The following is a 24,362-nucleotide window of genomic DNA, read 5'->3' on the forward strand; positions in this document are numbered from 1 at the left end:
CCCCATTGGTATGGGATTTTGTGATTATTGAGGGGTTTTGTTATTGTTCGCAGTTAACGTCTCTGTTGACGGGTGTATTGGGAGATGTCAGCAAAGAGTTGCAGCTTTGCATAAGAATGTGGGAGCTGTCCCAGGCATCTGGATTGTGTGAGGAGCATATCCTTGGTGTGATAGAAGTGGATGCGCATCAGAGTGTCACGAGGTACTTCTGCAGGTAAATGAGGAGGTTTTGGAAGACGGTGGATATGATCGATGATCGGTGGGAGATCTGGGAGGAGTGTTGAGATCAACTTCCTAGCGTAGGAGTTTAAATCTGCTGGTAGAATGGTTTCAGGGATTCCTCTTATCTTAACATTTTGACGCCATGAGCGATCTTCGAGATCCGCCATTTTGGCACGTACCCAACGGTGTTCTCCTCTGGTATGGTCATGTGCGTCTACTAGATCATTAACTGTCTCTGTCATGGCGCTCATCTGCCTTTCAATAATCCCCACTCTCTGCCCTGTGTGCGGCATTTCTGTTTTAAATGCTGTAAACATTGAGGAAATGTCAGACTGGAGGGAGCTGTGAAGTGACATCAGCATCTCATGCATCATAGTGTCTATGACTGGTTGATTAGTAGTAGGGAAGGTCGCTATGGGGGAAGATGCAGGTGGATGTGTGAGGAGGTTTTCTAAAGCAGGCCTTACCTTCTGTGGTTGATCCGCTGTATCCAGGCGCATCCTTGCTTTGGCGGGGCTGCTGGAGGTGGATGAGGGTCTGGAGGATAGCGAGGAGCCAGAGGAGTTGTGCAGGGCTGAGATGGAGGATTCGTCAGCATCAGGCAGGTCAGTGTAGGAATCCTCTGTGTGCTAAACGGTGCCGCGGGCGCCATCTTGGATTTTATCTCCCTGAGGGAAGATGAGGAAATCCGTGATTTTCGTAGGTATTCTGTATTCTTTTCTCTTTCTAGAGGTTTCAGTCTGGGTCCCCAGGTTGTGGGGGTCCGAGGATTGCATTTTTTGGGGTCTGAGGCAGTGATGTGGGGTCCGATTCTCCGTTCAGTGCAGGAGCTGTGAGATTAAGCTTCCATTCAGCTCGGCGGTTAGCCACGCCCCCTGTGTGTTATGTTTATTTTGATAAAGTGTTTTTTTATTTGATACTGACTTCAGCGCCCTGCTATTTGTTTTCTTCTATATTGAGGTGATCCTACCCAGATCTGTAGAGGTTCCAGTCTCGGGCCCTTCTCCTGTTCAGCCATCCACCCTGTTGATGTTCTACAGATACAGATGAAAGTTCCAATGGACCAAGGGACTTTGCACTTCTCCTAGGAGTGCCGTATGTGCTGTGTACTTGTACACTTTTTGGATTAATTTCAAAATACCTCTACACAATTTTAAATCAGCGCTTTGACTAGGGTAGTCCAGAACCCACTCTTTCTTCTTTTTCAGCCATTCCATGGTGAATTTGCTACTGTGCTTTAGATCATTATCATGAAGTAAGGCTAAATATTTGAATAAGTGAAGAAAAGTAGATTTTTTTTTTTTAGCAATCTGTCTAAGTAGTTTAGTAAGGGGAACCTGAGAGTTTCCTCTAATGGCTTCTTGCTGCATCTGACTTAATTCCTCCACTTATTCTCATTCCAAAAAAATACTGTCATCAACCTATCATTACCACTTTTGCAGAACAGCTCTAATATCAGAAAACCATACTGAATAAAAGTAAGGTTACAGTTAAATGTAACTCAATGTTGGAGTAGTGTTTGGATGGATCTGGGTGTTCTTACCATATTAAAATTTTAGATTTTTACTTTTTTTATTTACAGTGGTAGCAAAAAGCGTTATTTATTAGATACTTATATACTGTTTTAGTTACATACATTTTGCATCTATCTGTCTGTATGCAACACATACACAAATAGCGCCGTTCACAGGGAAAACTGTGCTGTTCCTGAGCAATGGAAAGATAAAAACATTGGGGTTGATTTACTAAAGACTAAAATGAGGTAAAGGTCTGCTGACTTCCATCATCTAATCATGTGCCAGAAAAATGCTATTTTTTTTATTTTTATGCATGTGATTGGGTATTCTTTGCAAAATTAAATTTCACCACATTCACTAAGCTCTGGGCAAAATCCCTTGCGAAGTGCAACTACCCTTGCAAAGTGAACAGCCTATTTGTATATGGTAAATCAGGCACACTGTAGATAAGATGAGGGAGAACACACAGTCAAGAACGGTCAAATATATGTTCAGTCACAGATAAACTTTTGCACAAAGTTCACACACATGCACATTCTTTTTAAAACTAAAATAATAAAACTTCCCAAGTTCTGGTAGATCATAAGCTGAATAGTGTGCAATGCCAAGCTGCAGTTTCCAAAGCGAGCAAAATCCTTTCATATATTAAGAGAGGTATGGACTTCAGAGAGAGATATCATTTTACCCCTGTACAAATCATTACAAAGACCTCATCTGGAATATGCAGTTTCAGTTTTGGGCACCAGTTCTCAAAAAGGATATGGGGGAACTGGAGAAAGTGCAGAGAAGGGCAATCAAACTGATAAGAGACAAGGAGGAGCTCAGCTATGAGGAAAGATTAGAGGACTGAATCTATTCCCTCTTGAGAAGAAGAAATTAAGGGGGATATGATCAACATATACAAATACATAAAGGGTTTATATAGTGAACTTGGTGGTGAGTTTTTCAGTTTAAGGTCATCACAGAGGACAAGGGGGCACTCTTTATGTCTGGAGGAAAAGAGATTTAATCTCCAAATACGTAAAGGCTTCTTCACAGTAAGAGCTCTGAAAATGTGGACTAGACCCTGTCAAGAGCTGACTCTGGCCAGCTCAGCAGATTGTTTTATAGAAAGGCCTGGATTCTTTCTAGATACACATAATATAGCTGGATACTAATATTTATGGGTAAATTTGATCGAGGGAACACCCAATTGCCTCTTGGGGGATCAGGCAGGAATTTCCTCTGCTGGAGCAAATTGGATCATGCCTTGCTCTGGTTTTTTGCCTTTCTGTGGATCAACTTTGGATATAGGATTATATATATATATATATATATATATATATATATATATATATATATATATTTTTTTTTTTTTTTTTTCCCTTCTATTGGTTGATCTGGATGGACTTTTGTCTTTTTTCAACCAGACTATGTAACTAAGTACTTTCATACAAAAAAATGTAACTTTAAAATTATCAGTCCGATTAAAGAAAAATAATATTACTTTGTATCATAAAAAGGTTATAATTAAAATTACTTTTGTATTTAATACCACCTTTTTAAAGACTAGAGATAAATACTGAGAAGCAGATATAAAACATTATTTCTATTGTGGAATATGCAGTATATATTCTAGGGACATTTGCCTATCAGCTGTAGAGGAACTACAAGTCTCAGCATCAAGTACAGCGAGCTGGATCATATATCTTTAAGCTGCAGGTTAACTGATTGCCTAAGATTTCCTTTTCATGTCTTGTGCATGAACCACCTCCACTCATGACAGCAGTAGAGTTCCCTAGGGATACTAGCAGGTCTATTTAATATTATTACAGGTAAGGTAGCAGATTCACTAGTTGCTGACAGCAAAGCTTTCCTTACCTGACTGACAAATGCACCATGTTATGTGTGATTCAGCATCTGCCAACCTCCCCTGGATTATCCTACGCCTTCACAGGTCAATAACTGAAAACAAGCCTCTATTACTAGGCTAGCTACTGGACCTAAATTGATCATCTCTGACATTGGCTCTATTTGTGCTTGTCATCACCACAACCAACAAAATGTTCATTCTAAAGGACAGCAAGATGTTCTGCTTACTTTTCGCCTTGGCCATCTGCCTACAGGACCAATTTGTAGACCATGTGCAGGCTCAGGAGTGCAGATTGATAGGGAAGTTTGATCTACATGGTTTTGTAGAATCTACAAACCATAAGCTGATCATTGGAGGACTGTTTCCTTTTCACCAAAGGACCATACTGACCAATGACACAGATATGGAGGAGCCCAAGTCTCCAAAGTGTGAGGGGTGAGTCTATTTTTTCTGATCTCGATGAAAGAAGACGTAAGAAAGTTATAGCTATAACTTTTTTTTTTAAGAGATTAATAAATAGCACCAATTTAACTCTAGCCATTCTTCTGTCCAATATAGTATGGCATTTTGGTATTGTATATGACTTTACAGTATTGTATTTGGGGCTATACATCTTTAGCCTGAAAATTACGTTATCTTCAATCACTGTAGAATTAGAATATCATAAGTGAAATATCTTAGTCAGGTTTTGTATCGCTCATGTACCAGTAGGTCTATTTTGTAAGGCTGTGTAGAGAACAGGGATAACATACTGTATACTCATGTGTTTTGTGGTTTAATCAGTTTGGCCTGTTGAATTGCGATGGATAAGTGAATTTCTTACTTCATCATTCCTCCTTGCTCCAGCTTGGATGAGTAGTTTTCAACTATCTCTACATCATACTTTTGGGTTTTTTATGATTTCCCTTTTAACGAGAAACCACATTTACTTTTAAGCACATCAGATCTTTTGTACCAGTAATATACCATGTATCATGCTATATACTGTTTGCTACTGTCACAAAAAAAGCATAGGTACACAGTTATAATAGTAATGCCACTATTACATTAATGCCAATGACTGTGTAACTCTACTATCAAACCCAATATCAAAGGAGGGCAATACAGTATGTGAGTATAATAATACATTGGTTACAATAGCATTTGGCTTATACTTTTTAGATAAAAATAATAGGTTTGTTGTCCAGGCATTACATACGAAAGTAATATTGTGAAGGGTTTCTCATTGTGGGAAGGCACAGTTCTTCGAAGAAATGAACCTGTGCCTTCTTCAAACAACTAAATCTTTTCAGAGAATATCTTGTTTTTTAAAGCACCCCAATCCACTCCTTGAAGTAAGCACATGCTTACCTCTTTTCCCTAATCTCAGTTTTATTAAATCTAGATTTTTCTGTAGGGTCCTATAATGTGTATGTAATTGTCACATTGTTTTATAATTAAAATGATTGACTGGACCTGTTTTACATACCTATATATATATACAGTATACTCTGAAACTTGACCAACTGTATCTTACAAGGAAATTTCCAAAGTTTCAAACAAGAATCACAGAGCCGACAGGGACTCCTGTGATTAGTCTTTGCTGAGGTGTTGCAAAGAGCAGGTTCTGGAAGTCAACTAGTTCAAGTGACTGAAAATTAGGCTTTGAGAAGCTGAGATTAATGTGTGTACTTATCACAACTGCATTGCCAAAATGTATAGCTTAGATGTAGGACACTGAGCAGTTTGTCGAGAAAGATATTGAGCCTGATCCACAAAATGAAATAAACAAGAACAAAGATCATTCATAATGGTACTACACCTGCATTGAAGGTCACATGAGTATGGAGATGTATGTGCACATTGCAAATGTGAACCCTGAACAAATCCCACACTGATGCTCAATGTGTATGGTAAAGGTCACAATTTGGATTGTAGTGTGTGTTGAACATACAAATAATGATTCTTTTGAGTTTTCTATTCTTGGAAGCTGCAAAAACATTTGTTGCGATGTGCTACTGGCCATCACAGTTTTTTGCATTGTTTATTAAAAGAAGCCCTGTATTCCCATTTAGCAAATGCGGATAATATAATAGGTATTTTAATCTTTATGTGTGCACCTTACTGGAATTGAAAGATCAGCAAGTTACAATAACTTTATGGTAAATGTTATCATATTATTTTATTTCATCTACATTGACATACGGAGTTACGGCAGCTGTGATATTCAGTTGAGATTTAGGCCTGCTAGCTGCAATTTATAATTAAGGTGTGCAACCCTCAATTACAGTGAGATGAGCTACTTCCCTCATCCTTGTTTATAAGAATCCCTCTGTATCATCTCAGCTTAACAGCTGTGCTTGAACTGTATGACATTACATAGTTACATAGTAGGTGAGGTTGAAAAAAGACACAAGTCCATCAAGTCCAACCTATGTGTGTGATTATATGTCAGTATTACATTGTATATCCCTGTATGTTGCGGTCGTTCAGGTGCTTATCTAATAGTTTCTTGAAGCTATCGATGCCCCCCGCTGAAACCACCGCCTGTGGAAGGGAATTCCACATCCTTGCCGCTCTTACAATAAAGAACCCTCTACGTAGTTTAAGATTAAACCTCTTTTCTTCTAATTTTAATGAGTGGCCACGAGTCTTGTTAAACTCCCTTCAGTGAAAAAGTTTTATTCCTATTGTGGGGTCACCAGTATAGTATTTGTATATTGAAATCATATCCCCTCTCAAGCGTCTGTTCTCCATAGAGAATAAGTTCAGTGCTCGCAACCTTTCCTCATAACTAATATCCCCCAGACCATTTATTAGCTTTGTTGCCCTTCTTTGTACTCGCTGCATTTCCAGCACATCCTTCCTGAGGACTGGTGCCCAGAACTGGACAGCATACTCTAGGTGAGGCCGGACCAGAGTCTTGTAGAGCGGGAGAATTATCGTTTTATCTCTGGAGTTGATCCCCTTTTTAATGCATGCCAATGTTCTGTTTGCTTTGTTAGCAGCAGCTTGGCATTGCATGCCATTGCTGAGCCTATCATCTACTAGTACCCCAGGTCCTTTTCCATCCTAGATTCCCCCAGAGGTTCTCCCCCCAGTGTATAGATTGCATTCACATTTTTGCCACCCAAATGCATTATTTTCCATTTTTCTACATTGAACCTCATTTGTCATGTAGTTGTCCCTTATCATCCCCTCCAAGAGTTTACATACTATTGATGTTAGGCTAACTGGTCTGTAATTCCCAGGAATGTATTTTATGCCCTTTTTAAATATTGGTGCTACATTGGCTTTTCTCCAATCAGCTGGTACCATTCCAGTCAGTAGACTGTCAGTAAAAATTAGGAACAATGGTCTGGCAATTACTTGACTGAGTTCCCTAAGTACCCTCGGGTGCAAGCCACCTGGTCCCGGTGATTTATTATTGCTAAGTTTCCCAAGTCTAATTTTAATTCTGTCCTCTGTTAACCATGGAGGTGCTTCTTTTGATGTGTCATGAGGATTAACACTGCAGTTTGGGTTACTGGAGCCCCCTGATTCCCTTGTGAAGACTGAGGAGAAGAAGAAATTCAATACCTTCGCCATCTCCCCATCCTTTGTAACCAGATGTCCTTCCTCATTCTTTATGGGGCCAATATGGTCTGTCCTCCCTTTTTTACTGTTAACATACTTAAAGAATTTCTTGGGATTTTTTTTGCTCTCCTCCGCTATGTGTCTTTTATGTTCTATCTTAGCCGTCCTTATTGCACCCTTACATTTCTTGTTGCATTCTTTATAAAGTCTGAATGCTGATGATGATCCCTCAACCTTGAATTTTTTTAAGGCCTTCTCCTTTGCTTTTATATGTATTTTTACATTGGAGTTAAGCCCTCCAGGACTTTTGTTCGCTCTTTTAAATTTATTACCCAATGGGATGCATTGGCTAATGCCCTTATTTAATATGCTCTTAAAGCAAACCCATCTCTCCTCCGTGTTCTTTGTTCCTAATATCTTATCCCAATTTATGCAAGGTTCGTAGTTTAGGGAAGTTGGCTCTTTTGAAATTCAGTGTCTTTGTATTCCCCTTATGTTTCCTACTTGTGTGATTTATACTGAAGCCAATTGACCTGTGATCGCTGTTACCTAAATTGCCCCGTATTTCCACATCCGTGATCAGGTCTGTAGTGTTGGTAATCAGTAGATCCAGTAATGCTTTATTTCTAGTTGGTGCATCTACCATCTGACCCATAAAATTGTCCTGCAAGACATTTAGGAACTGGCGAGCCTTAGATGAATGCGCAGTTCCCTCCACCCAGTCTATGTCTGGATAGTTAAAATTCCCCATTATGATAACACTTCCCATCCTTGCTGCTAATCCAAATTGTGATAGGAGATTTGTCTCCCTCAGGTTAGGGGGCCTATAGCATACTCCCAGTATTATTTTCCCCTTAGCTTCATGCCTTTGGGGCTCTACCCATAAGGATTCCACCTCCTCCCTAGCTCCCTTAGATATTCACATTGATCTTTTAATAAAACAATCAAATTGCAATATATTCCTTCATTTTTTACTTAGACTACATGCTGGTGGGTGCATTTGCCCATGCATTGTAAAGATACTGCAGTCGATTTACTAAAACAGGAAAGTGCTAAATCTGGTGTAGCTCTGCATAGAAACCAATCAGGTTTCAGGTTTTCTTGTCACATCCTAATTGAACAAGCTGAAGTTAGCACCTGATTAATTACCATGCACAGCTGCACCAGATTTTGTGCTCTCCAGTTTTGGTATATCAACCCTTAAGTGTATTTCTGGTGTCCCGGGTATCCTAGAGCTACTTACAGTTGCTCATAGTCAAGAATGGGTGACGGAGGCTTTACACAGCTATTTGCAAAAAGTAGTGCATGAGATCAAAAGTAATGCACCAACTGCGCTTAAAGTGCATTTAGTACATTATGTCTGTGTGCGTCCACTACTTTACGCAAATACCTGCGTACAGCCGCTTTCATCCATTCATGGCTATGGGCAACTGTATGTAGCTCTACGATACCTGGGACAACAGAAATATGCCGTGTCTATATTCTGCATGGACAAATGTGCCCATGTGCATGTAGCCATACTTGGTAGAAGTTGTAAAACTGTATATTTACAGTATATTTAATTAGAATGCATTAGTGTTGGATTTTTGCAATGCTTTTGTTCTCCGGGTTAAAGCAAACATGTACTAAGTTACAATTTAGGCAAAGCAACAGTGATAATGGAATTAAAGCTCAACTATGGGCAAAACAACTTTGCACTTTTTATACACTTTGTTAGAATGAACCAAATGACCTTGAAAGCCCAGATATTACCTTGTAAAAATAGCAATCACATCATTACCATGCTGCACATAGCCTGTGCAGAGAGCAGATCTGTGCTGAGGATTCATAGCTCCCAACTGTCCCTGATTTGGAAGGACTGTCCCTGATTTGGAACAATGTCCCTCTGTCCCTCTTTCCTCCTCATTTGTCCCACATTTTGGTCTGATCAATATAATTGTATATAAAATGCACTTTTTATATTTCAAAAAGTGTTTCCCAGTACTAAACCTTTCATCCAATTTCTAAATTGCTGCATTTGTAAATTCCAAAAGCCAATATAAAGGAATAGTAGTGGTAAAAAAAAGCACTTGTGGGTTTATCTAATTTTTTTTGGTATAATTCTCCTTTAAGATGGTGTGGCAGGGGGTGTTTCCTATGCATTCGTACTTTTACTTATAGGTGTCCCCCGTTCCCATCTCAGAAAGTTGGGAGGTATGAGGATCTATCAGGCCCATCCACTACCGAATGTCTGCAGAAAATTACAGAGGAAGGAGCATATAAAACCAGTCACCCTGCATAGGAAAGCTCCTGCACTTTGGCCAAAGTTCATGCTGTAATACTGCACAAATCTGGATATGTCCTGCTGTGGGATTGGCAAGTTTGGCTGGGAGAAGCAGAGGCAAGAGAGGTGGACTTGGATTGGATGCTTAGGCAGCCAGAAAGTGACCTCTCGCACTGGACCCGATAGGGGATGGGGGAGGAAATTCAAAGCTCGAGGGAATAGCTGGGAATTCTTGGGAGATAGCCAGGAGGGCTACTGCTGCTACATAGAGCTGATGGAAAAGGACTGAGCAGTGTGGTGAGAGGTAGAGGTGGGAATGTGCAAAACAGAGAGACTTGCAGGCTGTTGGACTGCAGGGGAATGCTGTGTGCGAGTTGCAGGGAGCTGTACAGTAAGATGGCCAGATTAAATCCCGGGACACCCCACTGATCATGCCCACTTTTATTGGGGTGAATCGGGGATGGAGCAGGGGTGAGAATAATAGTGACATGCAAATTGCCCCACAACAAATGTTGCATGTGGCCAATTGTGCTAACAGCGAGAGGGCTTAAAGGGGTATGGTTTCATAACACCTGAGTGCAGGCCCAGGTGTTCACTGCAGGTCACCATCACAAGCAAGGGCAAGGCAGAAAATAATCCATATTCTTACCTCCCACAAAGTCTGCACAAGCCGATAGAGGATATACTAGGGAGACCACGTAATATCAGCATGTGACTTCAGCAATAATCTTGGACACTCCTGGAACCAGACATACCCGTTCTCCTGGATTACTTGAAGCTTTCCAGGCTGGGGATGTTATTAGCAAGGTAGGATAGAATTCGGGGACACATTTTTTAACCAAGGGTAAAGTCAGGAACATTTGTTTTCCCCCTAGATCATTGACAGCTGTGCGGAGCCAAGTTCTGTGGCCATCCAGGGACTAAGCTGTGTCAAGCGGCTGTGCTGAGTGTTACTGAGCAGGGACCCAGAGAGACAGCAGACTTATACCCCCGCCTGCATGAAAGAGATTGAGCTACTAATTGAATTAGTGGTGCTGGTCAGGAGGTGTTGCTGTGTGTACTGTTCAGTACATGAACCGTACTGCTTTGAGCGGAGAGCCGTGGATGACAGAGAACTGTGTGGTTCTACAGAGCTGTGGGACCCCGAGCAAGAGACTGACTGCCAAGAGCTACAATGGCAGAAAAATATACGGCAGAGCAACAAAACAATGGCATTCAGAGCTCTGGAAAGGAAGAAATGCTTTAATTCAACAATCCTGGCTTGAAATGGGAGTGCTGTGAAAGTGGTGTGACCTCTTGCCCGGCATTTAAGGGACCACCTGAGACCAAGGAGTGTAACTGTGGTGAAAGGCATCTTGGCCTGAATTTACTGCACTTTGTTTTGCTTTGATCTAGGGCCTCACTGCCAGAACACTGTTTGTAGCCCCACTGGCTAGTGGCTTAGGAAGGACTCTTTATATCTAGATAGGACATATGGTTGACTTGTAATACCTGTCTGCAATTGTGCTGATCTTTATTTGTTACAGAATGTAAGGTAAACTATATTCCTAGTACCAGAAAAACAGTGTGGGCTTATGCTTTTGTTTGTGCACGTGCTTATATGCTAATACATCTAGGCAAAGAGGCAATAGTACTATTTCAGTCCATCGTGCTCACATTCGTGCACGCACATACGCATACGATTTAGTGTACGTACTTGGTGTCTAGTGGTCTTTTTAAACTGGTCTGTCACCATGAGCAGTTGCTGAATGGTCTTCAGCTTGTACCTGTATTCCTGAGACCAGATCTTTTAAACCTGCTTACCTGTGTATGACCCAGCTTTCTCCTAGACTTTACCTTTGCTCCTGCATTTACCCTGCTCATCTCATCTCTCGGACCTCAGCCTGTTTACTGGACTTGTCTTTGTCTGCTGATTTTGTACTGCACGGCCCTGATGTTACCGACCTTGACCTGCTTCCTGGACTTGCTCTGCCTGCTGCTCTGCTACCATCTCCTGCTCTAGTGCCAAGCTGCTTTAGTATCCTGCGTTTTATGCATTAAGGTGAAAAAGTTTTATTTGGTGCTGCACCCCCCCCCCCGAGCCCCCCCCTTTACTTACCTGGACACTGTCATCCTCTGTCTGGGAACAAGCACACCATCTGTAGCTGGTGTCTTGTGTCTCGATTGGATAGATTGATAGCAGCGCAGGGGGGCAGGGCCGAGTCCTGCATTCTGTGTGAATGGACACAGATGCGGGACTCAGAAGCGCACTCGCATGAGTGTCCACCAAGGAGAGCACTTCTCCTATGTGGACACTCGATACGGGGAGGAGCCACCAGCGCTGCGGGACCCCAGAAGAGGAGGTTTGGGGCCACTCTGTGCAAAACGAACTGCACAGTGGAGGTAAGTATGACATGTTTGTTACTTAAAAAATAAAAAAAAAAAATGAGGGTTTACAACCCCTTTAATTGAGCACGCTGAAGGTAAAAGCTGATTGGCTACCATGCACAGCTGCATCAGATTTTGCACTCTCCAATTTTAGTAAATCAACCCTACTGTGCATTTGTAGTGGTCAACTTGCTGTTTGTTAGTAGGTGAACCTGTTTATTACAATAGAGTTTATATGTAGCTCCTGCTTTTTCAGTTAACCCTGTCCCTTCTGGTCTAGGATTCTATATCTAGTTTTAGCTTAGGGCTCAGTAACAAACATAGGCTAGATAGACCCTGTGGCCACTTCTGGTAGTTAGCTCTTTGGCTGCATTACAGATTAGAAGCTACTAGGGACTAAGAAGCAGAGTAAATAGGCTGGCTCTGAGTGCCAGTATTATACCACGGTTTTTGCTGGTGAGAAGCTGCGTTCCAAGCCAGTTGGACAACAGTTAGAGGATCTCCCCATCATTCCTGATCTTGTCTTCAGGTCTTCGGCATCAAGACATATGACAATCATCCACAGGGGCCCCTACAAATGGACTTTGCTGCTACATTCATTTGGGGGGTATCTTTTATTAATAGCTATATATATCTGGGTAAATGTGCACAATTCCACCAAAACCCCTCTGTTGGACCATTTGCTGATATTACCTGCTTGTACATTCGACGTACTGTATGTACAATTTTGTATTAATATTTTAATATGTAAAGCTCATATTATTTCCATAATGGGGTGCGTGTATATGCTTATGGTTAATGTCAGTCTAACATCAGTAGTTTGTAAACTAACTATTTGAGGGGATGATAAAGGACCAAATCCAAGAATTTGCTGATGAAAACAGTATCATTAGTAGTAATCAGCATGGGTTTACAAAAAGTCGTTCTTGCCAAACCAACCTGTTAACATTCTATGAGAAAGTTGCCATATGGACAAAGGTACGCCAGTTGATGTGGTGTATCTGGATTTTGTAAAAGCTCTTGATACAGTCCCCTACAAACGTTTAATCTACAAACTGAGGTCTGTGGGTATGGACCATAGGGTTTGTTCTTGGATAAAAAATTGGCTACAGGGGCGTGTCCAAAGGGTGGTGATAAATAACGTGTACTCAGAATGGTCTAGAGTGGTTAGTGGGGTACCCCAAGACTCTGTCCAGGAACCAACTATTTTTTATTTATTTATAAATGATATAAAGGATGGGATAAATAACTCAATCTCAGTGTTTGCTGATGACACAAAAATAAGTAGGGCAATAGCATCACAGCAGGATATAGAAACCATACAAGAGGACCTGAATAAATTAATGGGGTGGGCAACTAGTTGACAAATGAGGTTTAACATTGAAAAATGTAAGGTAAATTGCACTTGGGGGTTAAAAATATAAATGCAAGTTACTCACTAGGGGGAGGACCCCTGGGGAATTCCAGAATGGAGAAGGATCTGGGGGTCCTAATAGAAGACTGAGCAATAGCATGCAATGCCAAGCTGCAACAAGCAAAGCTAGCAGAATATTGGCATGCATTAAAAGGGGATTTACTCCAGAGATAAAACGATAATCCTGCCATTTAAAAAAAACTCTGGTTCGGCCGCATCTGGAGTATTCCGTCCAGTTCTGGTCACCAAACAACATATATATAGATAACTGCGCCAACCTATATGCAAATATTTTGTGCTCCAATCAACAAAATATACAACAAACAATCAATGTACAGCGAATTTTTAACCACTTGCTTACTGGGCACTTAAACCCCCCTCCTGCCCAGTCCAATTTTCAGCGTTCGCACTTTGAATGAAAATTGCGCGGTCATGCAACACTGTAGCCAAATTAAATTTTTTGCATTTTTTTGACACAAATAGAGCTTTCTTTTGGTGGTATTTAATCACTATTGGGGTTTTTATTTTTTGCTAAACAAACAAAAAAAAAAAGGAACATTTTGAAAAATGTAATAGTTGTTAAAAAATTTTGCAAACAAGTAATTTTTCTCCTTCATTGATATGCACTGATGAGGCTGCACTGATGGGCACTGATAGGCTGCACTGATGGGCTGCACTGATGGGCACTGATAGGCGGCACTGATGGGCCCTGATGGGTGGCACTGATGGGCATTGATAGGTAGCACTGATAGATTGCACTGATAGGTGGCACTGATGGGCACTGGTAGGTAACACTGATAGGCAACACTGGTGATGAGGCACTGATAGGTGGCATTGATAGGTGGCACTGTGGGCACTGATAGATGGCACTGGTGGGCACTGGTAGGTGGCACTGGTGGGCACTGGTAGGTGGCACTGACAGGTGGCACAGGTGGGCACAGATGAGGCAGCAGCTGCTCTCCTCGATCGGGACCAATGTCCCTCTGACAGCCGCCGGTGATCGGCTGTTTTTTTTCTCCTGACGCTATCAGCGTCAGGAGAAAAAATAGCTGATTACCAGCTCTGTTTACATCACATAATCAGCTGTCATTGGCTTAAAGCTGATCACGTGGTAAAGGGTCGGGATCGACCCCTTACTCCGATCTGTGATCAGCTGAGACTCTTTGACTTATCACAGATCGTGCCGCGCGTGCCCTGCAGGGGGTGCGCAGACCACACTCGAGCACGGGAGGATGTCATACGACGGCCTCCCAGCTGCAGCGGTCATTCGGCTATAGCGCGGGCGGGAAATGGTTAAATAGTCCAACACCACTGTTACACCTGCTTGTAAACAAATTGTGTTCTATAGTCCCAATAACAGTGCTTAAAAGAAGTTTCTCTGTGCCAGTAGTGGATCATCTAGTGATGATTCACCCAATCACCCGTGATACGCCACCACCTTCCAAAACTTACACTCACCAAATCACGGTAAAATAAGAGCCTGATTAGTACATGGATCTTTCAAATCTCTGTATGGGTTATTCTGAAGATACCCCAGCAGATACAGCGATATTCCTCCTCTCATGTACTCATGCAAAATAAATGGCCATCATTGTGAAATATTCCAAAAATGTAGTAGACTTTAAAACATAAAATATGTATGCACTCATATTTAGGGGTGCCGTTAGGCCAGCGCTAAGTCTATCCAACAATCCAGCACTCATTTGCCGCTCCGTACTAGGAAGCCGGGGTGTGTGGTCCAAGCCTCGATTGTGGTGCAGGTCAGGGGCAGGATGTGACGTCAGTGTCGCTCCACTAGCCTCAATGCATTTTGCATATAATATGCATAATCAGGAAGTGTTATATGGTAATAAAGTGTCCCTTCCCAGATCAAGCTCTCTGAAAACTGTGCCAGAAAGGCAGCCTTACCATTAGCTATATCCTTCTGGCCACATAATTTCCACTCCTGATGCCTTCTATTAGGACCCATTAGATGTCTATTGCAGTGATGAAGCTATATTTCCTGGAAAATAAATTAATAAAACAGATGCAAAAGGCTTAAGAAAGAGCCCAAGCACCCTGTCAGCAGAATGGACACACTATCCTATTACATTGTGTCTTCCAGCATTCTGAGAAATCCAATACTGCCTTTGGTCAGGGCCTACCATCAAGATTGATATCTTCCTGTTTCAGTTTATACAGGAATGATCCTAGCCTTTTTGCTGCCTGAGGCGAAGTATGAAATGGTGTCCCCCTCCAGTTAACATTGTTAGCCCCAGAAAAACAGCTTAATTTCATTAGCATTTACTTTTACGCTGCATTCACACCTGGGCATTTTCAGCTCATAAACGCTAGAACGCCAAAAAAAAACGCCTGAAAAACGCCCAACAAGCAAAATCCCATTTATTTCAATGGCACCTGTTCACTTCTGAGCGTTTTGTCACCTGAAGCAAAACGCCTGAAATACGCCATAATCTCAAAAAAGAACATGAGCTTCTTTCGTCCAATTTCAGGCGTTTTTCTGCTCTTACATTGGTGACCTCTACAAAAACTTGGCAAAATCGCGGTAAAAACATGTGACTTTGAAACGTTCAGGTGTGAATGCAGCCTTAATCATATGTCTCAATGAGGCAACCTAAGACTTTTGCCCCAGACGGCACCTTATTCAGTCTGGTGGGGGGGGGATGGCAGCCTAAACATGCTGTGCAGAATGCCTACCTGCTGCCCCCTTCAGTAGTACAGACAAATAGCTCATACCCCATTCGTCTGTACTGAAGCCCAGTTGAGCGGAGTGCTGACACTGACCAGACCGGTCAGTGTGCAGATCCTTCCATACATCTTTTATATTTTAACAAAAAACATTTTTATTTTAATATGAGTGCACCCCCCCCCCAAAAAAAAATGTCTCTGGCAGCGAAAGGGTTAAAGGCTCCCCACTAGAGAATGTAAGGAATAAACCTTTGCTCTTTGCCTGGACCCTTTTGTCTTTTGTGTGTCATGGGAGGGGTGCACAAGATGTTTGCAGCATGGTGCAGGTAAGGCAGGTGAGGCAGGGATTGGCCTATGCACAAGTACAAGAAGATTGAATTGGATATCAGCCTGCTGCAGTCCCAAATCAAGAGAAGGGTCATCTCAACCCTCTTTAAGGTGAGCTTTGTTATTGGAAAGTGTTAAAGTGGAGCTCCAGTCCTTTTTGTGTTTAATAAAAGTCAGCAGCTACAAAAAGTGTGACTTTTAATAAACACACTCTCACCTGTCCCGTAATCCATCGATGTGGTCACCCGAACCCTCGCTTCTCTCCCTCTCCTCTCCCCAGAGCCGGCATTTTAACTTTGGGCACCCGGCTATGACAGCTTGCACCTTCACATCCAGGTGTGCACTGCGCATACACGAGTCACGCTGCGGCTGCTGAATGGTCAGGGAAAGGAGAACTGCGATGCGAGCGGAAGTGGGAATGGGTACCTGTCAATTCTGCCATGTTTATCTTTTAAATACTTTCAAAGGTCAGTTGTCATGATGCTAACACCTGTCCAAGATGCCTGTAATGGAAAATGGCATTCTTTGACTACCTTACTGCACACTTTTTTGAGGGCAGTGAAGGTACTCTTGCTCATTTTTACTGGTAGTGGCATTGCTGCTCCTGAAGTGTATCTAAACCCTTCTTTTTTTTTTTTTCATTTTGGATAGAGCAGAAAAGGGTCTTGAATGTGATGTTAGCAGCTCAAGCAGACATTTTTTTTTTTATTTGCTGTTCGTGTCCCTGAAGTTTATCAAAATCTAAATATTACAGTTCATTTACTTGCCAAAAGGAAAGAAGAGTGCCTACTAATTTACCTTACATCTGAATAGTCAACATTTCTTAGTCAAGTTTTTGTTAGAAGAGAAATTACCTGCAAAAATTTTGATTATTTTCAAGAATCCATTATTGCTCAAAGTTGTATGTTTAATCATGGCAGATCATTGTCATATGAATAAAAGTTAAAAGGTAAGTTCACCTTTGTTCACTTTTTGTTTCTTCTAAATTCCAGCTCCCCTATGTACCAATGTAGCATTCATGTACTTTTTTTGAAAAAATATCAACGCTTTCCAATCTACAATCTTAAATCTACAGACACGTACTTTACTTGTCCCCCTCCATGTTTCTAGATGTATCCATTTGTAATGTCTAACTTTCTGATCAGACTATAGGTCATGACACAGGAAGGAGTTGACCAGCTGACCTCATTAGCACACACCCTGCATCATCCACCCTCCCACCTATCACCCATTCCTAGGTGCACATTTTTTAAATGAAATGCAATCAATCAGTGATCACTCTTCTCACTAAATACACAATATACAATCCAATTGCACAGTCTATGGTCATCTTTATACAAGTACATAGGAGGGAGTGGACAGAAACACTCAGCTGTCAAGCCCCATTCACATCCCTGCATAGCGGGAATTCGCATTCCCACAAATGCGTTTTTTTTAGGTTTTTAGCGGGGGGTCGGTGCATTTTGGAGCATTTTCACTCATCACACATAGGGAAGCTCATCCACCTGAAATGGCTGCCCTACACACAGCAATCACCCCAAAGAAGTTTCAGAACATTTTTTTAGCGTGGAGCTTGGTGTGTTTTTTACTGTGATTTTTGATGCAGCTCATTTCTGAAATGCAAGGAAATGCACAGATGTGAATGGAGCCTCGTTGTTCTTGTGTTAAAGCGCCAATTTCACTTTCAGGCCCCATTCACATCTAGCATAGTGGGAGTGAACCTTTTGTGGCTCGTTTTTCCTGTGACACGCATAGGGCAGCCCGTTGATTTAAATGGGCTGTGCTATATGTGGCTTATGGGACATGTTGGCGTTTTGTGGGTTGCATGTTTTTTACTGTGCGTTTTGCAGCATTTGCCACTCGTTTTTTCACATGGCAAAATGTGTGTTTGCTTCTGTGTTTGGTGTGCCAATAACAATTAATGGCACTGAAAGCGCAACTAGTAATTTTAGGTGTATAAACATGGCCATACTCTATACAATCTGATTGTACAAACATCCATGAGGACAGTGAAGTAAGTGTCTGTAGAATCAATGGAAATCTTTGATATTTTTGCAAAAGAAGTACATTAATGCTCTATTGGTACATAGGGGAGCTGGAATTTAAAAACAAAAAGGTGAACAAAGGTGAACTTAGCCTTTAAGTTTATTCTTGCATAGATCTTTCATTTGGCATTTTGAAGTGTGCAGGAGATGAGAGATGAGATAACAGTCTATGTGGATAGAGCTGTAGTATTGAAAACAGGAGAGGGGTCTCCTGGGTTCTGTAAAGTTCACCATATATTATACAATCTAATTGTACAATCTCCTTTAGATCTACCATTAACGATGTAGTGTAAGGGCCTGCCTGATTGGATACAGAGTGATTGGCTAGATAGGTGTTTCCTCCTATTATATAAATTTGGTAAATCTAAAGTTGATTGTACAATCAGATTGTATAGTGTATGGCCATGTTTATACACCTAAAATTACTAGTTGTGCTTTCAGTGCCATTAATTGTTAACGGCACACCAAACACAGAAGCAAACACACATTTTGTCATGTGAAAAAACAAGGGGCAAATGCTGCAAAATGCACAGTAAAAAACACTCAACCCACAAAACGGCAAAATGTCTCATAAGCCACATGTAGTGCAGCCAATTGAAATCAACAGGCTGCCCTTTGTGTGTCACAGGAAAAACGAGCCACAAAATGTGCGCTCCCACCAGAGGCGTCGCTAGGGGGTGGCTATTGAGGCTATAGCCCCGAATCTGGGGCCCATAGCCCTGAGTCTCTAGGGCAGGGGTCAGCACCTGGCCCGCCACCACTGAATGCGGGCACCCGGCCCGCAGATATTATCACAGGGCTGGATGGGGGCGGTGCAGTGGGGTGGGGTGCAGGGGACAGTGGACACTACAGTGGGGGCTGCATTGCTGGGCACTGGTGAGGCTGCATTGCTGGGCACTGGTGAGGCTACATTGCTGGGCACAGGTGAGGCTGCATTGCTGGGCACTGGTGAGACTGCATTGCTGGGCACTGGTGAGGCTGCATAGATGGGCACAGCTGAGCCCTGCATTCTCTGTGTAGCCAACTCCTGAGCCCAAGGACTCTCTGGGGACCCTGATGTAAGGGGAGCTCTGGGGACCCTGATGTAAGTAGGGAGGCTCTCTAGGGACCCTGATGTAAGAGGGGGCTCTGGGGACCCTGATGTAAGTTGGGGGGGCTCTCGGGGGACCCTGATGTAAGGGGGAATCCGCACTTAGATATGTAATGATATTTTTATATATATATATATATATATATATATATATATAAATATATATATATATAAATATATATATATATATATATATATATATATATATATATATATATATATATTTATATATATATACATATATACATACACACACGTATATCCTATACATGTATATGCCCACCCAAGCATATGACTTTCTTTACTTCGCTGCTATGGGCTCTAGCCCCAGATCTTTTCTAGAGCTAGCAACGCCCCTGGCTCCCACTATGTTAGATGTGAATGGGGTGTGAAATTGGTGCAGTAACACAAGAACAACAAGGCTCCATTCACATCTGTGCGTTTCCTTGCATTTCAGAAATGTGCTGCACCAAAAATCACAGTAAAAAACGCACCAAGCTCCGCTCTATAAAACAGTTCTGAAACTTCTTTGGGACGATTGCTGTGTGTGATGGAAGCCTCTTTCTTTCTCGATTGCTGTGTGTAGGGAAGCCCATTCAGGTGGACGGTCTGCCCTATGTGTGATGACTGAAAATGCTCCAAAATGCCTCGCCCACCCCCGCCAAAAAAACGCATGTGGGAATGCAAGTTCCCGCTATGCAGAGATCTGAATGGAGTTTGACAGCGTTTCTGTCCACTCCTTCCTATGTACTTGTCTAAAGATGGCTATACACTATGCAAACTGATTGTGTATTTAGTGAGAAGGGTGATCACTGATTGATTGCATTTCATTTAAAAAACGTTTAGCTGGGAGTAGGAGGGTGGATGATGCAGGGTGTGTGCTAATGAGGTCAGCTGGTCAACCCCTTCCTGTGTCATGACCTACAGTCTGACCAGGAAGTAAGACATTACAAATGGATACGTCTGGAAACATGGCTGAAGACAAGTAAAGTACGTGTATGTAGATTTAATGGAAAGCTTTGATATTTTTGCAAAAAAATTACATGAATGATCTATTGGTACATAGGGGAGCTGGAATTTAGAAAAAAAAAGTGAACAAAGGTGAACTTACCCTATAATGAAGGGCTTAATGGAGTTAGCAATTTGAATGGCTATAATGTTAGCTGGAGGAGATGCTATTTCACACTTCACCTTAGCTAGCATAAAGGCTAGATTCACCCTGTGATCAAAGATCTGCCATCATAAAGAGACAACTTAGTGCAATGCTGAGACTGATTCATTTGTACACACATAACTTGAGCAAAATTATTTTTTTTAGCTGATAAACAATCAAATACATATAATAATATAATGCAATATGCAAATTCATATAGTCATATAATCTAATTAACATTTCAATATCTTCATGAGACAACCGGCTGATCAGAGTATCAGGATACACATTCTAGAATAGAGGAAAGGTAATGTGGAGAAGGTATTTAAAGTGTTTGTTAACCCATAAAATAAAAAATAGAGATCCTGGTCCCTTAAAGCAGATTAAACTGTAAAAAAAACTGGCTGATCCTGCCACTTCCTGTATCCCCCTCTCTGCTCTGATCACTATAATCAGGGCTGCTGAGCCCTGACCACTGTGGTTAGCGTACGTCCCTTCTATATCCGCAGCCCTGTTCTGCTCTCTTCTCTCCCCCTCACCCCCTCCCTCCCTGCCTGTCAGCTCCGTGTTCTGTATCTATCTATCTCCGCCCCCCCCCCCCGCCACTATTAGTAAAAATAAAAAATTATAAAAATGGTCACTGCCAGCCCTGAAGATCGCTCTAAAAAGGTATTTACATACCTCATTTTTATAAAAGACATATACAGTGTGGTATGCCTAGCTGTAATAGAGGGGCTGGCAGTGTTTTTTATATATGGGTTAACAAACACTTTACGTTTTCGGGAAACATATTCTACACCTGAGAAATTCTGCAAACAATGACATCTCTACCATAAAAACACAGTCCTTCTTTCTGGGTGTAACATGTAACATGTTGCTGTGCTCCAGTCCCTGCACCTCCCCCCAATCCCCCATGAATCCATCCACACAGCCTCGTTGTTCATTTCCACAGATCTGTGAATGAATGAACTACGAGTTCTGTCTGCTACCACAGCTGATGGCTTGTAGTTCTCAATGAACTACAAAGGCACTGGTGGGCACTTTTGCAGTTCATTGATTCTTCTTGCAATTAACTGTCTGCCCATACAGGAGGTATGAAGTGTCTGCAGGAGCCTGAGATTGTACCAGTAATCTACTGACTGCGGGTAAAAAGCTTTACAGGCTGCAGTTTAAAAAAATAATAAATGCACATTTTTCTACCTGCAAAACCATGTGCATTTATTATTTTCTTTTACAAAAGGTGAACTTAGCTTTAAAAAAATGTAAGTAATATATAAAAACAAAAAAAGTTTAAAGCCCCCCTCCCCCATGTACAAGCACATACATACATAAGTACATGCGTCAAGGGTGCCTAGCTATGAAAACACACATTATGCACATTATGGAACACATCTTCTGTATTGCCCCACACAGTGGAGTGAGAGCAATAAATTCTAAGGCCATCATTCACAATTAACCCCAAGCTGATGACCTTGTAAGGGCTTTTACAGCATTGCCTTTGTACAATTTTGGGTACTGAAGTTTGTTGCCATTTCACAGGCACGTGTAATTTTAAGACTGAACATGTTTGGTATCTATTTACTTGACATCCTCATCTTTTATATTTTGCCACGTAAATGGCCAATATATGTGTGTTCGTCTGCACAAAAATGAACTTTTGCATATTTTTTTACTGAACAGAAGCATTTGATAAACGTGCTAAAATATGACATGACCCAAAAAATTGCAACTACCACCATTTTATTTTTAAGGGTCCCTGTTTTTATAAAATACATAATGTGTAGGGGGGTTTAACTATCCTTCAAAATTAACACTTTAACGTGTGTGAAAATGCAAAACCGGCTCTTGCTGAGAAAGGGTTAAACTAGGGTATATTACAAGTGAACCAGGATTGAAAAAAAATGGGTACTTACATTTGCTGTATCACCAGAGCAGTATGCTGTTTAAAAATTGTACCTAAACCTGAATCCATCCTTTATATGTAACATTTGACCACTGGGCAGACAGTAAACAGGCAGAGGACTATAGAAAAAAAAAACAAAAGCATTTTTAAACCCCAGAAACCTTCTTTATTACAGGTACTTATATAACACCATCAATTTATGCAGCACTTTACAAATATATTGTACATTCACATAAGCCCTTGCCCTAAAAGAGCTTACAATCTTAGATCCCTAACTCACATTCATGTACTAAGGCCATTTTAGACAGGATCCAATTAACCTACCAGCATGTCTTTGGAGTGTCGGAAGAAACTGGAGGAAACCCACACAGGCACACCAAGAACATACAAACTCTGTGCAGGTAGTGTCATGATTTGGATTTGAACCAACGATCCTAGTGCTGCTAGCCATTGTGCTGCCCACCTTAAAGTGTTACTAAACCCACAGTAGTAAAATCAGTCTGTATATGCAGCATAGCATGCTTGTTATACCCACTGTGGAACTTAAAGGGGTTGTAAACCTTTTTGTGTGACTTTTACCTATAGGTAAGCCTATATTAAGGCTTACCTATAGGTAGTGGAAATATCTCCTAAACGTGCGCTGTTAAGGAGATATTTCACTTGTAGTGCGCCAATGTCGTCATCGGCGCATGCGCTGTGAAGAATTGGACCACAGTGCCATTTCTTCCCCCCAGCGTGTGCCGTGACTGACGGTTCACGCGCGCATCCGTGGGAGTGACGTCACACGGCTCTGGCCAGTCACAGAGCTGGAGTCCATGGCCCCAGAAGGAAGAGGGGTGAAGATGGATGCGGCCTGCACAGGGGGCAGCACAGGCTTCGTTTGCAGGTAAGTGTCATATAATGGGCTAGTATGCGATGCATACTAGCCCATTATGCTTTTAATTTGCAGGCCTTACGGGGAGTAAAAGAGGAAGTAAACCCATCGGGGTTTACTTCCTGTTTAAGCGGTTAATCCTCTGCATTGTGCAAATAGGCTGTTTTATCCCTATGCACAGATCCTCCCCCTTCTGCACTGTCTAGCTGGGGAAAGCCAGCTCACACAGGCAGAGTAGCCAACCTGCACATGCTCTGTTGTGTCTTTTATGCTGGAGAGAGCAGTTACTTGTTCTCAGAGATAGCCAGGTCACATAATATAGACATCACACATGTGGGCGTGTATATAGGCTGCAGTGGAAATCTCCTTCCCGAACTCTCAGCAATGGAGAAACTGTGCCGTTTTTTATGTAATCGTGGTATACAGATCATCTAAAAAGGTATATAGTGGTAGTATTTTAATGTAAAAAGAAGATTTGTAATCTGTGTGTACTTGGGGGGTTTAGTAACACTTTAATGATGTTTTCAAAAAATAAAATTAAATAATTGGAATTACCTGTTGTACATGTAGTAAATAGGTTTGCACAAGCTATCCAAGAAATTCAACATCAAAACAAATATAGAGGAACACACACAAAAAATAATTACAATCCATATCAGATACTCATTTAGGATAATGATCTCGTATAGATATTGAGGGAAATCTTGGCTATTTACCGTAATTAACAAACAGAAGGAAGCAGCTTGGAAATGTTTTTTAAAGGCGATTTAAATTGTATTTTTTTCTTGTAAATGTCAATTTTGCTTTATTACATAGTACAGGTGCCCCACCTTACAGACAGATTTAAGGTATCCCCAAGTATGGTATTTATAGGAAATGTTCATTTTTATGCTTTACTTTAAGCCTTATTAAAAAAGCTGGTCCACGCCGTATGGTATTTGATTTTTTTTTTTTTGCCTAGGTACATGTTCCACCTGGCAATGATTAGTTCCCATTGTCCTTTCTTTACTCGATAATCGCAGAAGCTGGCCAGGAAATGTTATTTAGTGGCAAATGGCATTTTTCTCTTTTTCAATGTCACTTTCGCTTTAG

General features: G+C 41.5%; 1 protein-coding gene across 1 annotated transcript in view; it reads left to right on the forward strand.

Moving 5' to 3' along the window:
• Positions 1–3,781: 3,781 nt before the first annotated feature.
• The window catches only part of LOC141141456 (vomeronasal type-2 receptor 1-like), an 85,375-nt gene continuing 64,794 nt past the window's right edge, over positions 3,782–24,362 (forward strand). Inside the window, exon 1 of the mRNA XM_073629084.1 lies at positions 3,782–4,026. Within this exon, the coding sequence (XP_073485185.1) occupies positions 3,782–4,026 (245 nt within the window). The remainder of the gene's footprint in view (positions 4,027–24,362) is intronic.

Source organism: Aquarana catesbeiana, linkage group LG04 (assembly GCF_042186555.1).
Source record: "Aquarana catesbeiana isolate 2022-GZ linkage group LG04, ASM4218655v1, whole genome shotgun sequence".
In the NCBI taxonomy this organism is placed as follows: domain Eukaryota; kingdom Metazoa; phylum Chordata; class Amphibia; order Anura; family Ranidae; genus Aquarana; species Aquarana catesbeiana.